General features: G+C 55.7%; 1 protein-coding gene across 1 annotated transcript in view; it reads left to right on the top strand.

Moving 5' to 3' along the window:
- Nucleotides 1-14,294, top strand: part of SFSWAP (splicing factor SWAP) — a gene marked incomplete at its 5' end in the record, with an annotated part of 66,700 nt that overhangs the window by 3,567 nt on the left and 48,839 nt on the right. The window contains 4 exon segments of the mRNA XM_014587407.1: nucleotides 3,398-3,483; nucleotides 7,420-7,645; nucleotides 8,939-9,048; nucleotides 9,465-9,600. Of these exon segments, the coding sequence (XP_014442893.1) occupies nucleotides 3,398-3,483; nucleotides 7,420-7,645; nucleotides 8,939-9,048; nucleotides 9,465-9,600 (558 nt within the window).

Here is a 14,294-nt window from a genome sequence, read left to right as displayed (position 1 = left end):
GTCGTGAGGCCCTGGAGGTGCCCTGGCAGGACCGAGAGAAAGCCTTCATTTATCCAGCGCGTGCACCCCATCAGGGTTTCGATGGTTCAGGGTCTGCCTTTCCTCTCGAGCTCACAGGGAGGTCGTACTGTGGGGACTGCAGTGACTCCAAAACTACCTGCAGCAGAGTAAACGCACGCTTCAGTCCCTTTCTGCAGGTTTTTTGACACTTCTTCTATGTCGCTTAGTGTTTCACAACGGGAGGGCGAGGCTTGCTGTCGACCTCTCACAGCTGAACATCAAAGCATGGAAAGGCCACGTGTCTTTTCCAGGAACATGGCAGTGATCTTTAGATAAACCTGGCCTGTAGGTTAGGGAGCAGTAAACACAGCTATGCCCAGTTGGCAGGTTTTATAAATAAAGTTTTATTGGAACACTGCCACGCTTGTCTGTTTACCTACTGTCCTTTGTGGCTGTTGCGCTCTTATCAGCAGCGTTGTGGGGACAAGGCAGCGCCATCTGCCCCAGAGCTGGAGGTGTTCTCCTCCTGGCCTTCTGTACTCTGCCAGTCCCGACCCCGGTGTCAGACCATGGTTCCCGTGTGACTCGGGGGCTAACTTGTATGACGCTTTGTATAACGACTGGGTTCTGAGGTCTTCGGTGTGCTGCGGTGTACCCGCAGCCTCGGTGTGCTCTGTACTTAGCAGGGTTAACGTTCTGTAACGTCGCTCCTCTCCTTTCTGTAAGCGTGTGTGCAGTGCTTTGCCTTATGCTGGTGAACTTTTTACGGGAGACTGAGTCCATGTGAAACTTAGAGCCCATTATTCTGTGTTTAACTCACATTAACAGAGAGGACTCTACAAGGTTCATGGGAAGGGAATTAAAATACGTGTTTATTCTAATGCAGTAAATTGTGAGGTCCTTGCCGTTGGTGTATTTCCATGAGCTGTTTGGAGACACCGGCATAAATAAAAACACACCCTCATAGAATTCAGCTCAACACAGTCCAGTCTAGTAGCCAGGTTTAGTGTCACCCCTTTAAAAACAGACGCACCTCCCCGAGCCAGCAGTAAGCCCAAGTGCCCCTTGATCGTGAAAGTTGCCAAGCCCCTGGCACTGCGGTCTCGAGCCCAGAGGGCTTGTGCCTGTGGCGTGCTGTGTGGCTGGGCCGCTGCCTCCCCACTGCCGCCCTTGTGGCCTGGGCCCAGCCCTACATTTCATAGTCCCCATTCTCAGCGTGCCGCCGCCTACCGGGAGAGCTTGTTGTTGGAACCTGCTGGGACCCCAGTCTGTTGTGATGGTTTATTTTGTGCTCCTGAAGCTGTTTCTCCATAAGTGAAGGTTTGTGGGAGGAGAAGGGCCCCGTTTAATCCCGCTGTTGGAACAGCTCTTGCAGTCAGAATGCCTTTCTGTTCATGATCAACTTCACACTAAGGGGAAGCTATTTGAATTGACAAAGTTGTAACGATTTTTATTTATCTTGGGAAAATAGAGTATAAGTTGTATTTTTAAACACACACCCCTGGCCTCGTTCCCAGAGATTGAGAAAAACTCTGCTACTTGGTGTTTTGCCAGGAGAAAAATCTGCAAAGCAGAGTTGAGGTACCTTCCTATTCCAGTCTGTCCTGCAGTTGTGGGGCGCTAAGGCAGCAGCTCCACCCTCCACCTCGGCTGCTTAGAGAGGATGGCAGTGAAGGGGTACACAGCACATTGTGACTCATCGGGCCAGCACCAAGTGCTCGGGCTGGTTCCTTTTAACTGTATTTTTCTGTGGGGGAGAGAGTCGTCTTTCTGCTGCACCGTCTACAGTGCCCAAGTTTTACATACAGTGGCCCCTGCTTAAAACCTCCCCTAGTTTTATCGAGTAATTCTTTTTTTTTTTTGGAGAGATTTTCACTGTAGGGCGCGTGCGCTCACCAGACAGACAGAGAGAGACATAGAGACAGAAAGCGAGAAATCACCCCCCAGGGGGATGGTCATGCCACAATCCCTTCTCCTCCATTCTCCTCTCGGGATCTTGGGCACACATGCACATGCACCCGGCGTGAGTTTTAAGCCACCGGGTCCGGGACACGAACCACGGTCGACTACGTGGGAGTCCAGCGACATAGCCATTACGCTAACTGCTGGTTCCCTCGAGTAATTCTTTTTCATGAATGTCCTTGCAAATCACCACTCTCCTTGGGAGGCACCAATTTGTTCTGTGGAGACGGTTATGTTTCTGAGGATTCAGCGCTGGTTTCTTGAGCCAGCCGGAAGTGTGGTTAAGGCAGCTGGACCCCACATGGCCGACTGCGTCACTTGAGTCCTGGGCCTGTGGGCTTGAGAAGCACACCAGGTGCCTGTGCATGTGTGCCCAGGGTGCTAGGGAGAGGGTGGGGAAGGAGGGGGGCGGCATGGCCTTCTCCCTGAGGGTGGTTCTCATTTTCTCCACTCACTCCAGCGAGCACACGGGCCCTGTGGCAAAATTTTAAAAATAAAGTTTCTTTAACCTCGTATATTTGAAATAAAACCGTAATGAGGTGTTGAAATCCTCCGAGAGGTTAGTTTTGTACGTCTCTCCCATGCGGTGTACTGTACTCTTAAGTTGGTCACCCTCCAGGGTCCTGGGATTTAGGCCCCTCGGAACTGGAAGCCACAGCGTGTGGCCGCCCAGCAGGCAGCTGCAGTTACGTGGACTGTGGACGAGCAGGTGGGAGTGGGCACGTTCGTTATTTGTAGGAGAGAGGGCATTTGCTCGGATGGAAGGCTTGGCGGTTACGCCAGTGTTCCACAGCTTGGTAGGAAACCAGTTACCTTGTCGTTGGTCATCTGAGTTCTGCCTGACGCTCCCGGAGCCCCTCAGGTTGGGAAGCCAGGTCTTGGCAGTACATGGGCAGATCTGCAGGAAAGGCCCCAGGGGGCGTTTGTCAGGTACCTGCCAGGTGTTCCTGCCCACGAAGGTGATCCTGGACCCTGAGGCAGGTGCTGTGACTGCCTCGGGACAAGTGAGGACACAGGCCAGGAGGGGTGGGGACGCTGCCCTGGTCCCAGAGCTCGGCTGACCCTGTGAACTAGCTACTGTGACTCCCGCCTGGCTGGGACTTCGTGGGACAGACCAGCGCCCTAGAAAGGCTCTGATGTGGCGACCATCAGGGTGGGGTACAGCTGACAAGCAAGCACACTCCGGAGGCTCCCTGGGCACTGGGGCACCTCAGTGGCGATGCCGGGCACAGGTGCACCCGTGAGCAGGCTGACTGCGGCTGAGGGGCCCTGTCGGGGCTGCCGTCGCTGTCCTTGTCACTCAGGGAAGAGCCGTACAGCGTAGAAGCCAGCGATGACGGCGGGGTAGGGGCAGGGCAAGCAGCCTCTCATTGCACTGTTGGTGGCTGTAGGTCCCAGGTGTTGTCCTAAAGCTCTTTATTTTCCTTCTCTACAGAGAAAAGTGAGGCTGAGAATTTAGAGGAAAATGAAGAGCCCTTCATCGCTCCGTTGGGCTTGAATGTCCCACCTGACGTGGAGCTGGTACGTGTCCTCCCTCCGAGCACCACTTGCGCGTCCCTGGTCATCCTGTTAGGCTCCTCCTGCGCGCACGGTGGGAACCACGCCTGCTCTTGAGGCGCACAGTCCTTAGAAATCTGAGTGAGCCGAGAGACGACTATTTTCTCTGAAGAAAAAGAGGCGTTCCAGCCAGATAACAAGCTCGTGCACCAGGGACTCGCGTGGATCCTGCTTGGGGACTGGCCTGCTGGTCGCTAGGTCTCCCCAGCACGGAGAGGCTGGCTATGTCGGCGTGGGCACAGGAGCAGCCATGTTCTGTGGCACTGCCACGGGGGAGCTGTTTGGCTCGGGTGTGCTCCGTCTCTGTCTCGATGGGCTCTGCTGTGTTCTGTGGCGCTGCCACGTGGCTGCTTGGCTCAGGTGTGCTCCGTCTCTGTCTCAACGGGCTCTGGCAGTTTCCCTGCCGTGATTCCTCTGGGCTGCCGCCCACTGAGGGAGGGCCAAGGAGGCGCTCTGACAACAGGCAGCCGGGCAGCCTGTCCTGGCCACAGCCCGGGCCCCCTCTGCACGTGTCGCCGCCCCCCTTTCTAGGAGGGGCAAGACTTCCCCGACGGCACCTGCTGGGATCGCTGACGGTGGCCTGCTCACCACCAGTGCTGGCAGTCCCACTGCAGCTACAGCAGGAAATATCGTTTGGAGATCCGCAGTCCTAAGACTTGCATTCAGGATTTTGTGTGGGCTGGCCCTGTGGTCTCGTGGTGAAGGGAGCATGACATGGCTGACCTGCAGTTCGAATCCTGGCCCCGGCAGCTTGGAAAACTCTAGGCACATGTGTGCATGCGTGCCCAGACTCTGGATAGGGTGGATGGAGAAGAGGAGGGGAAGGGGTTGCGGCCTGACCCCCTCACGTGGGGTGCTTCCTCCTACTCGCTCTTTCTGTTCTTGACTATCTCTGGCAAGTGCACATGCCTCCAGCAAACTAAAGCGTGAGCACATGTGTTATGTGACGTCCCTACTCGTCCTGGGACGTGCTGCTCACTGTGTGTGAGAGACCCACTGAGATCAACCCTTTCAGGTCATAGCCGCTTGGTGCCAGTGCTCGGGGCCGGGCGGCCGGCTGAGAGCTGCTCAGCTTCCTTCGGGCAGGAGGCTCTGAGATGCGCATGCAGAGTTGATGCGGGGGCCTGGCTACCTCATGCTGGCGTCCCTGCTCCTCTCAGCCCCTTGTGGCAACGGGACCCTCCTGGACCTGCCAGCTGTGGATGGGGAGGTGGGGATCTCCCTCAGCCCCTCTACTCTCCTGTCTGCTGAGACCCTGCCTGGCCCCATGGGCTTCCCAGCCAAGAACAGTGAGCTCAAAGCTGCAGACCCTGCAGCACCCAGGGTAGTACCGCCACTGGGTGTGATCCTGAGGGATTCCGAGTGGGCAGAGCAGGCACAACGGGGGTGCTCACCCATCCTCACGCTTCCCGCTCTGGATTCCCGGCAGCTGCGAGGGAGGGGCGCTGTCCTGCACTGGGCCTATTGGGTCAGCCTGGGCTCCAGCCTGATGGCCGACTCCAGAGCACCAGCTGCCGAGGTGAAGCCTCACGAGTGTCTTCAAGGTCGGTGTGTTTTCGGCACAACCGCTGGTGGAGTGGGAAGGAACTGGGCTGACCACTGCCCGCCCCCTTAGCATGCCTGCTTCACTTTCAAAGTCCTAGGGATTCTCAGTGCCTGCCAGGAGGTAGCCTGCACCCACAAACGTCCCTCAGGGCTCTGGAGGGCTCTGCCTTGTGACTCTGTAGGGCCCCGTGCAGAGCAGAGTGTGCTGCTGGAGCCCTCGGCCTCCACGCCTTTACTGCTGTGGTTTTGAAGCTGCTTTTGGGAGACCTTTCCCACCCTCAAGAGTTTGAAAGTATTTCCCTATTCTTACTGCTAGTGCTTCTCTAGTTTTGTTTGACATTTGGATTATGACAGTTCGAGGTGTTTTGGGGCATAGGCAGACAGGCCTCTGTTCTCTTCTCCCTAAAGCTGGCCCAGCCACTCCGGGTTCTCTGCCAGCTTCCCCGCCTTCTGTCCATCTCCAGAGCCCATGGGAAACTTCCCCTCGGTGTGGGTTTCTGACTGCAGATGTTATTCTCAAATGCCTGCTGTGGAGGTGCAAGCCGAGGTGGAAATCTGCAGGAGAGGGGAGGTGTTGGCCCCTTTCTTGAGCCCAGTTAGCTCTCTTAAACAAAAGACTTCCCCCTTGGGTTTAAATTAGAAATGCGGTCTGCTTTCATCACGTAGTCTTTGTGGCGCATGCATATTTAAGTGTCGGCTCTGTCTTTGAACTCTGTTGGTATTACAGGCGTATAGCACATATAGCATAACCTAAAATAGAAACGGGTTTCTCTCAAGTCTGCATGAGAAAGAGCAAAGAAGGGTTTCCGAATCAGGTCTTTGTCTCTCAGGCCCACCTGCCTCTCCGGGGACTGGAAGACTCTCTGTGAGATGCTTGTGTTTGTGCGTCCTTGTGGCTCGGGCTCGACTCGTAACCTTCTCACACAACTCCCTGAGCCACTGTAGCAGTAATGTCGTATCACAGAGGGGCTTTCTGGGACCAGCCTGTGGCATGGAGGTTAGGGCGCTGGATCCCACACGGCCAAATGCGCAGTTTGAATCCCAGATCCTGTGGCTTGGAAATCATGCCAGGTGCGTGTGCGTGTGCCCAAAATCCCAAAAGGAAAACGCAGAGGTCGGGGTTGTGGTGTGGCCTCTCCAGGGGGGAAGGGTGCTTTCTCGTTTTCCCATTCTCTTTCTCTGGCAAGCACATACACCTTACAGCAGAAAACTTCAGGAAAAAACTAAAAGAAGAAACACAAGGCTGCCTTCTGAGGAGTTGTAGACCAGTGAGTTGGCCCGGTGGGGAGAAGGATCGCTGATCACTAGAGTGTGTGGAACGCCCCCACCTTAAAGTGCGTCTTCTGTTGATCCAAGCCGGGGTGGGGGGGCTGCATTGGGACCCACATCTCAGTGTGTGGTGGGCCTTTACCGTGGTCTGGTGTACTGGGGAGCTGTCAGTAACTCTAATTGTATTCGTTTATCCCCGTAAGTACTAGGGACCTACTGGTTTAGAAATTAAACTTGAGAATTAAGCCATTTATATTTTATGAAGGATGAGGCCCTGAAATTACAATAAGCATCTTGAGTTCTTAACTGCCCATTTTTAATGAGAATAACTTCCAGTTTTATTTGCACATAACTCCCTAGTGTTCATCATTCGGTTACTGTTAAGGTGATTTACATGTGTGACTTCAGCTCTTGGCCCCACTTGGTGGGCCTTTGATAGCAGGAGCTGCCAGGCCAGTGAGGTGATGGGATGGCTCCTTGGCAGCAGGCCCTGAGGGGAGGGGCAGGTCTGAAAGCCGGTAGTGAACCAGCATAGGGCAGCTCCCAACCTGCAGCCCACCCTGCTCTGCCAGACCTCACCGAGCTGCCTTCAGACTGGGTCGCTGTGCTAAAAGTGGGTGGCAGTGGGGTGGGAGTGATGAGCATCCAGAGAGCCTGGTCGGGTGGGAGGGGCTGCTTCGTGAGAGGGAGCCTGTGCACTGCGAGCGCCAGTCCTAGCTCAGCTGGGAACCAGGGCAGGTTCAGATGCTGAGGGTGCCCAGAACGTGGGCCTTCTCCGGGGAAGCGGCGTGCATTCACAGAGTTTGCACACAGCCTCAGAGGGCTCCGACACCCTGAGCCAGGCCAAGGGCCCACGTTCTGCCTTCCATCAGTTCCTGCACGGTGGGTGACTCTTTGGCGGGTGGCAGTACAGTGGTCAGCTGGGTGCCGTGTGGCAGGGGCACCACCAAGTCTGCAGACTGGGTTCTCGTGCTGGAAGGCCTCTTATCCTTTACAGTCGACAGTGAAGCAGGGTCGTTGCTGGGATTCCAGTCGTGTGACCAGAGGTGAAGTGGGCGGAGGTTAACGTGCTGTATCTTCTCGTAGCCACCCACAGCCAAGATGCACGCCATCATTGAGCGCACGGCCAACTTCGTGTGCAAGCAGGGGGCGCAGTTTGAGATCATGCTGAAAGCCAAGCAGGCCCGGAACTCGCAGTTTGACTTCCTGCGCTTTGATCACTACCTCAACCCCTACTACAAATTCATCCAGAAGGCTATGAAGGAGGGACGCTACACCGCACTGGCAGAGAACAAGAGTGAGGAGAAGAAGAGTAAGCCAGGCTCTGTGCCTGTGGCCCTGGGCTTCGTGGGGACTGCGGCTGGGGACGGCAGTTCTGGGGATGTAGGAAGGCGCTCACTCCTAAAGGAGCAGCCTTGAGGGCCTGGCCTGGCTGGGTTGGTCCTGGCCCCACGGACTGCAGACCACACTGGGTGCGTGTGCATGCAAGCCTGGAGTCCTGACGGTGTAGAGGAGGAGGGATTGGGCTGTGGTTCAACCACTCCCCACCAGAGGGTTCTCTCTCTGGTAAATGTGTGTACACACTGGCATAAAATTAAAGGGAGAAAAAAGAATTGTGCTGAAGACTTTGGAATTTCTGGAACGAGTGTAAAACCCTACCAATAAGGCATAACTTTTTTTTTTAGTTTATGGTAACACATGCAAGAGAGAGAACAAGGGGCAGCCTTGATGGGGTCTTGGCCACTGACCCCCTCCCCAGTCCTCCTGCTCTCCAGGATCTTGAGCCTCTGCACATGGGCCTAGTGTGGATCCGAACTCGTGGTCTGCCCTGTGGCTCATACTGCTGCAGTCCGCCATGGCGTAGGGACTGACCCCAACAGCACACCACGTCAAGTTGTGACTAAGTCTCTAGGCGGGTGAGGTAGAAGGCGCTGTGGGGCACCGCACCTGGGCTGGAGAGTCCCTCTCACTTTCCTGCGTACCATCCTTCCGGAGAACTGTGGCATCGCACCTGCCGGCTTACCCTGCCGTGTGCCGGGCTGTTGGGTTTTTTTTCATTTCTTTCTTTTTTTTTTTTATTATTTAATTGTTTATTTATTTTGGAGAGTATTTTTGCTATAGGGCGCGGACGCTCTCCAGAAAGACAGAGACGAGAAATCACCTCTGGGGGGATGGCTACACCACAATCCCTTCTGCATTCTCCTCTCGGGATCTTGGGCATGCACACACATGCACCCGGCATGACTTTAAGCTGCCAAGTCCAGGACTTGAACCACAGTTGACTACATGGGAGTCCAGCAACATAGCCATTACATTAAGTGTGGTCCTGGCTTTTTAAATTTCTATTGCTGTTATTTTAATTTCCACTAGTCAGTAAGATTTTTGCCTTAGAAAAGTGAAAACAAAGCGTGTGGAGTCCCAGGACTAGTTCGTGCCTGAGATAGTTGCCTCGTGGCTGGGGCCTTGCTGTGCTCTGGGGAGCGCACAGGTGGCTCCAGGGTGAGTTAGGACAGTGCCGGCCGTGCCCTCCTTCACCTGCTTCTGGGGTCTGCGCCTGCCCTCCCTCCGTCACACAGCAGGCCTCGCCCTGTGGTTCTCCTTTCAGAGCCAGGGGTCAGCTCTGACAATGACGAGGATGATGACGATGACGGCCACTACCTGCACCCGTCTCTCTTCGCCTCGAGGAAGTGCGACCGCCTGGAGGAGCTCGTGAAGGTTCTGTCTGACTCTACCATACGTTCACCCTGGAAGGCATCGGCGCCGCTTCCCGGCAGCATGGTGCTGTCTAGCTTGCCCCGAGGCGTACTGGGCTCCCTTTGTGTGGCGTGGTGTAGGGCTCAGCTCCCTTATTTCCCACATGTCTATATCGTCACTTCCATGAGCACGTGGTTTTCATCTGTTGCAATTTTTAAATTACATCCCACTGTATCTGCATGTCTGGGCTATTTAGGGCAAGTGGAGACTGTTCCATCCTATAGGTTTTCGGACAGGGTTGGATCGAGAGGTGCCCGGAGTGCATACTTCTGACAGTCTGGCACCTTCCTGGCATCCCAGCTGCCTGGTCTCTTCTGGGGTCCTGATCCCTGTCACGGGGCCCGGCGTGTGCTAAGGCTGTGTCTCCTCTCCTCCAGCCCTTGAAGGTGGTGGACCCGGATCACCCACTTGCAGCACTGGTCCGCAAGGCGCAGGCTGACAGCTCTGCCCCCTCCTCGCATGGCACAGACAGCACACCCGTGCAGCCCTCCCAGGGGGAGGACGCGGCTGACCGTGAGTACCTGCTGTGTGCCCTCACCCCGCTCTGTCCGCTTCACAGCTCAGCTGGGCGCAGTGCATGAGGGAGGCTGCCCGGTCACCTTGACCGGTCACCATGGTGGTCCTGGCCACTCATCTCCAGCACCCGCTCTTGCTGCTGTGGGGAAGGGAAGGTGCAGGAGAGGGCAGCTGGAGTCTCCTGAGCCCTCTGGGAGCCCTCCTGTGCCTTCCTCACTCCATGGACTGGGCGTGGCACGTGGCCTGCCCAGCCAGCTGAGGCTTCCGTAGGATTCGTGACTGCAGCAGTCATCGTGCCATGGTGGGACACAGGGCGGGCATGGGCCCCATGAGGACTGCGAGACTGTTACTTTTTTGGAGGGTCACATACTGGGCCCTGTAGGTTTTCCCACTCCCAGCTGCTGTTTCTCTTTGGGAAGCTCAAGCATGGCTAATCTAGGGTTAACCTTGTCTGTTCAGGAGATCGTTTGGGAGTGACCTTGGTCTCACTTGGGTCCCTCCAGGTCACACCCAGGGTGAGCTGTCGGCTGACCCCCGCCAGCCTCCCTCTGGTCGCCAGTCTGCCAGGTGCTGCACTCCTGCATGGGCATGCCCGGTGGCTGCTCGCGATGGGGGGTCCTGCACCGTGCTGGCCCTGTGCTTGCACTCTTAGACTTGAAAGGCCTGCTGTAGGCTCTCGTGGACTCCAGTGTGTCCAGGAGACCTGCAAAGGCCTTGTCACTCCTTCAGGTGACTGAGCCAGGCCAAGTCGCGCTACGAGGGCGTTCGCAGGCCAGGGCCAAGGTTGCGTGGCAGAGATGCCCTCAGCTGGGTGGTCAGGGTCTGTGGGGGCAGCACGTGCCGCCAAGGCCGGCAGGAAGCCGAGGAGTTCCTGAGGTCTCTCGGAACGCCTGGTCCTCCTGCCTGGGTTTGGTGTCCAGCCATGTGTCCCCCCACTCCCACACATACCCTGACGCTCTCGCTCGGGCCCGGGAGGACCTGGAGCCAGCGGCCGGCCGCATGGCCTGAGACGCATGCCCCAAGGGCACAGCCACTGCCCGCTTCTCTTTAAGCCTGTGTTGCCCTTGGTGTGTGTGGGACCTCGGCGTCTGCGCTTACCCGGCCCCTAGAGCCAGCACACCGTTGCCCCTCCAGGACGGGGTGATGGGCCGTGCTCTGCTCCACAGGCTGCAGAGGAGGCGGGCATGGTGGATGAGCAGGAGCTGTGGCCGGGCAGGGACACGGGGTGGGCCATGAGCACTCTGGTACTGCATCCTTGGCAGCTGGGCCCGGCCTGAGCCGAGGCAGCACTGCACAGACTCTGAGCTCCCCGAAGACCTCCCAGGGCCCATTTACTACTATTGTCCTACGTGGCCCCAGAGGCGAAGGCAGAGCGCGTGACGGCCTCCCAGCGAGCCAGTGGGTGTTGCATCATGGTTCCCCACCAGGAAGTGCTCTGGCAGGAGCACCATGAGCTGCCTCTCTCCTGCTGTAGCTCTTTTGTGCAGGGAGAGCAAGCGTGTCTGGTGTGAAGGCTTGTGGGTTTTAGGGAAGTCTTCCCACACCAGCCTGAGGGTGCAGCACCAGAGGCCAGTATGAACCCCGCCCTGGGCCCCGGCCCACCGCCCCCGCACTCCGCAACCGTCTCAGTGGTGGTCCCTGCGTTAGGCCCCGGGAGAGCACGCACCTGGCATGATTTTCAAGCCACCGGGTCCAGGACTCAAACTGCATTGGGCCGTGTGGGAGTCCAGTGATGTCGCTGCACCGCCTGCTGGCCCCCTAGCAGGGTCTCAATACCATGGTCCGCAATGGGTCGGTCAGCCCTGGACATGGGTGCACATGCCCAGCAGGCACAGGCTGGGGCCTTCCCACATGGTCAGCCTCGCAGAGAATCGTGTTTAGTGTCACACCATCAGAGATGGTCGCTGCTTTTTTGCTTCTCGTCGGTTTGTATAAATGTAATTAAATACTTGATCCCTAGTAAGTGCAGCTGGGAAACGTAGCATAAGAGGCAAAAGGCCCCGTCTGTGGAGAAGGGCCCCTGCTGCCCCAGCTTTGAGGCAACGCCAGGTCCCCAGCACGGCGGAGCTGCCCACCGCTCTAGGAGCTCCCGTCTGAGGCAGGACAGTGTCTGCCCGAGAGAAGGCCCTGCGGGGAGGCTGGGCAGAGCCAGGCTCAGTTAGAAAGGCGCTCCTTGGAAAAGGACGGCAAGCTGGTGTGGGTGAACGGAGTGCCACTGGGGAAGCTGGGAGCAGGCTGCACTGGAGCCTTGCACTCTGCAGCAGCAAGATCGCGTCCAGGCATGAGCTCTGGGTTTGGAAGTCCAGGGCAGCAGGCAAAGAGCCACCTGTCTAGGCGGGACAGCGACCCTGCCGGGAAAGCAGGAGGAACTTGTCGCATGTGAACAGCTCCTTCCTTCACAAGGCGACAGGGCAGGCAGCCGGGGAACACGAGGTGCAGTGAGCAGTCCGCAGGAGGGTCCCCCGGCCCCCTCGGAGGCCAGCATGACTCAGAGCCAGGCCACAGGAAGTGCAGTCGGGCTTGCTCAGTGCAGGCCCGGCAGGCGCGAGTGCCGTTGAGAGGAGGGCATCACAGGCACGCGGTGCTCCAGGGGTCAGGCTTGCGGGCTGGCCCACTGGGCTCTCCAAGTGCTGCCCGTGAACTAGTGCGGGTGTCAGAGTAGGAGCTGACGGGAGGGCTGCGCGTCGTGCCCGTGGGGACACCTCTTGCCATGTCACCTCGGCAGAGACTGAAGTTGAGGGGAGAAGTGGGCCCCACTGTCCCCAGGGTCCCCACGGAGGAGCTAGAGTAAGGGTGGAGCCAGGGCAGCGGCCGGCTCTCAGCACATGGTTTGTGGGACGCTTACTTTGACACCGGACTCGTATCTGGAATTAATCCTGTTCAGTTCCACAGTCTTAATAGCAGTTGTGGGGACCCTTGGTCAGCTCTGGGTATTTTCTCTTGGCCTGGCAGTCCCTGTCACATCAGGACTGTGGTTCCTGGCGCTGTCGCGACACGCTGGAGCTGCAGGCTGGAGCTTTCCCATCTGTTTCATGGTCACATTGGGGGTGGTCAGTCATTCCTGTTACTTAGTTTCTACTGGTAAAGGTTTTCCTGGCTTTTAGCTGGGAAGAAAAGCATCTATTTTTATTTCAAAAGAATTTTTTCTAGAAGCTCTTTAAACACCACTAAGTATAAAACTAACCCTTTCTTTGAGTATTAGCCTGACAATGGAGTGTTTTGCATGCTTGTTATTTTTTTATTACTTAATTGTTTTCTGCTTTTTAGCTGTAAATCCTTACAGGGTATAATAAATAAAATTAATCATGCAAGAGGCAGTGATACTCAGCTACCCACTATGAGAGCCTGAGGGCTTCAAGGTGCTTCCATTCTATAAGTCATGGTGAATTCAACCGTTTCCTGTGGCTAGACATCACAGTTGGCTCTGCTTCTCCACAGGGTTTTGTTTTGTTTGGAGAGGTTTTTGTTTTAGGGCACATGCGCTTGCCAGAAAGACGAGATGGAAGCAAGAAATCACCTCCCAGGGAGGATGGCCACATCGCAATCCTTTCTCCTCCGTTCTCCTCTCAGGATCTTGGGCACGCAAGCACATGCGCCCGACGTGAGTTTAAGCCACTGGGTCCAGGACTCAAACTGCAGTCGACTACATGGGAGTCCAGTGACTTAGCTATTATGCCATCTGCTGGTCTCCCCCACCCCCAGTTTTTAAATGTGCTTTTGCTATTTAGAGCATTTCCCTTTTTCTGTTAATCATGACCTTGAAATGCTGTATTTACTTTCTAAACCCTTGTTTTAAGATAGTTTGATTGTAAGTCGAGAGAGGTAGCTGAAGGAAGAGGGAGCCCGTTCAAGGCCCCACCATTCAGAAGCGGTCGTCACGGTCAGAGGGCATCAGCAGCTGTTAAATAAATAAAGGGGAGGAAGAGGCCCGCACCTGTGGGCACCAAGACTGCTGAGATTAACACGTTAGGTATGGTGGTAGAGATGCTTGAAGGGGGAGTAAGTTTTGGTCTGACTTGTATTTAAACAGAAGGACCTGTAATATAAAGTTAAAATGAAGGAATTGTCAAACGTCAGATAAAAGGTTCTTTCATACCTTTAGAATTCAGTTCTGAGAGCCAGCAAGTAGTGGTTAAGGTGCTGGACTCCCACTTGGGCGACTGCAGTTCGAGTCCCGAGCCTGGTAGCTAGAAAATCACCCTGGGTCCGTGTGAATGTGTAATCCCAGGAGGAGAATGGAGGAGAAGGGGTTACAGCGTGATTATTCCCCTGGGGGTGATTTCTCACTTTCCTTTCACTGTCACGGTCTGTCTCCAGCAAATGCATGCATTCATTTTATGGCAAAAACCTTTAAAAAAGAGAAGAAAGGAAGGAAGACATGAAATGGTTTTAATTGTAGGGGTTTTTTTCATCTTGTTTATTTTGACATGCTCTGAGAGGCCAGTCCACCAGGAAGTTTCCAGGTTGGGTCCGGAAACCTCTAAGTGTTTAGGGCATGTGCGTGTGCATGACTTAGGCCTGGCTAAAGTCGGGAAGGCCGTGATGCTGAGACCTGGTGCTGCTTGCTTCTGTCCTCTGTGGCACAAGGACATGCTTTGCTTGCAGGGCCGGCAGGTGACTTGCTGTTCTCACTTTCCCTCTCTCTGTCCTCTCTGGTCAATTAAAAAAAAAAATACATATATATATATATA

The sequence above is a fragment of the Tupaia chinensis genome, unplaced genomic scaffold (genome assembly GCF_000334495.1).
Source record: "Tupaia chinensis unplaced genomic scaffold, TupChi_1.0 Scaffold000211_1, whole genome shotgun sequence".
NCBI classification, from domain to species: Eukaryota; Metazoa; Chordata; class Mammalia; order Scandentia; family Tupaiidae; genus Tupaia; species Tupaia belangeri.
Note: the sequence above shows the minus strand (reverse complement) of the source record. Positions and strands in the feature narration are given on the sequence as shown.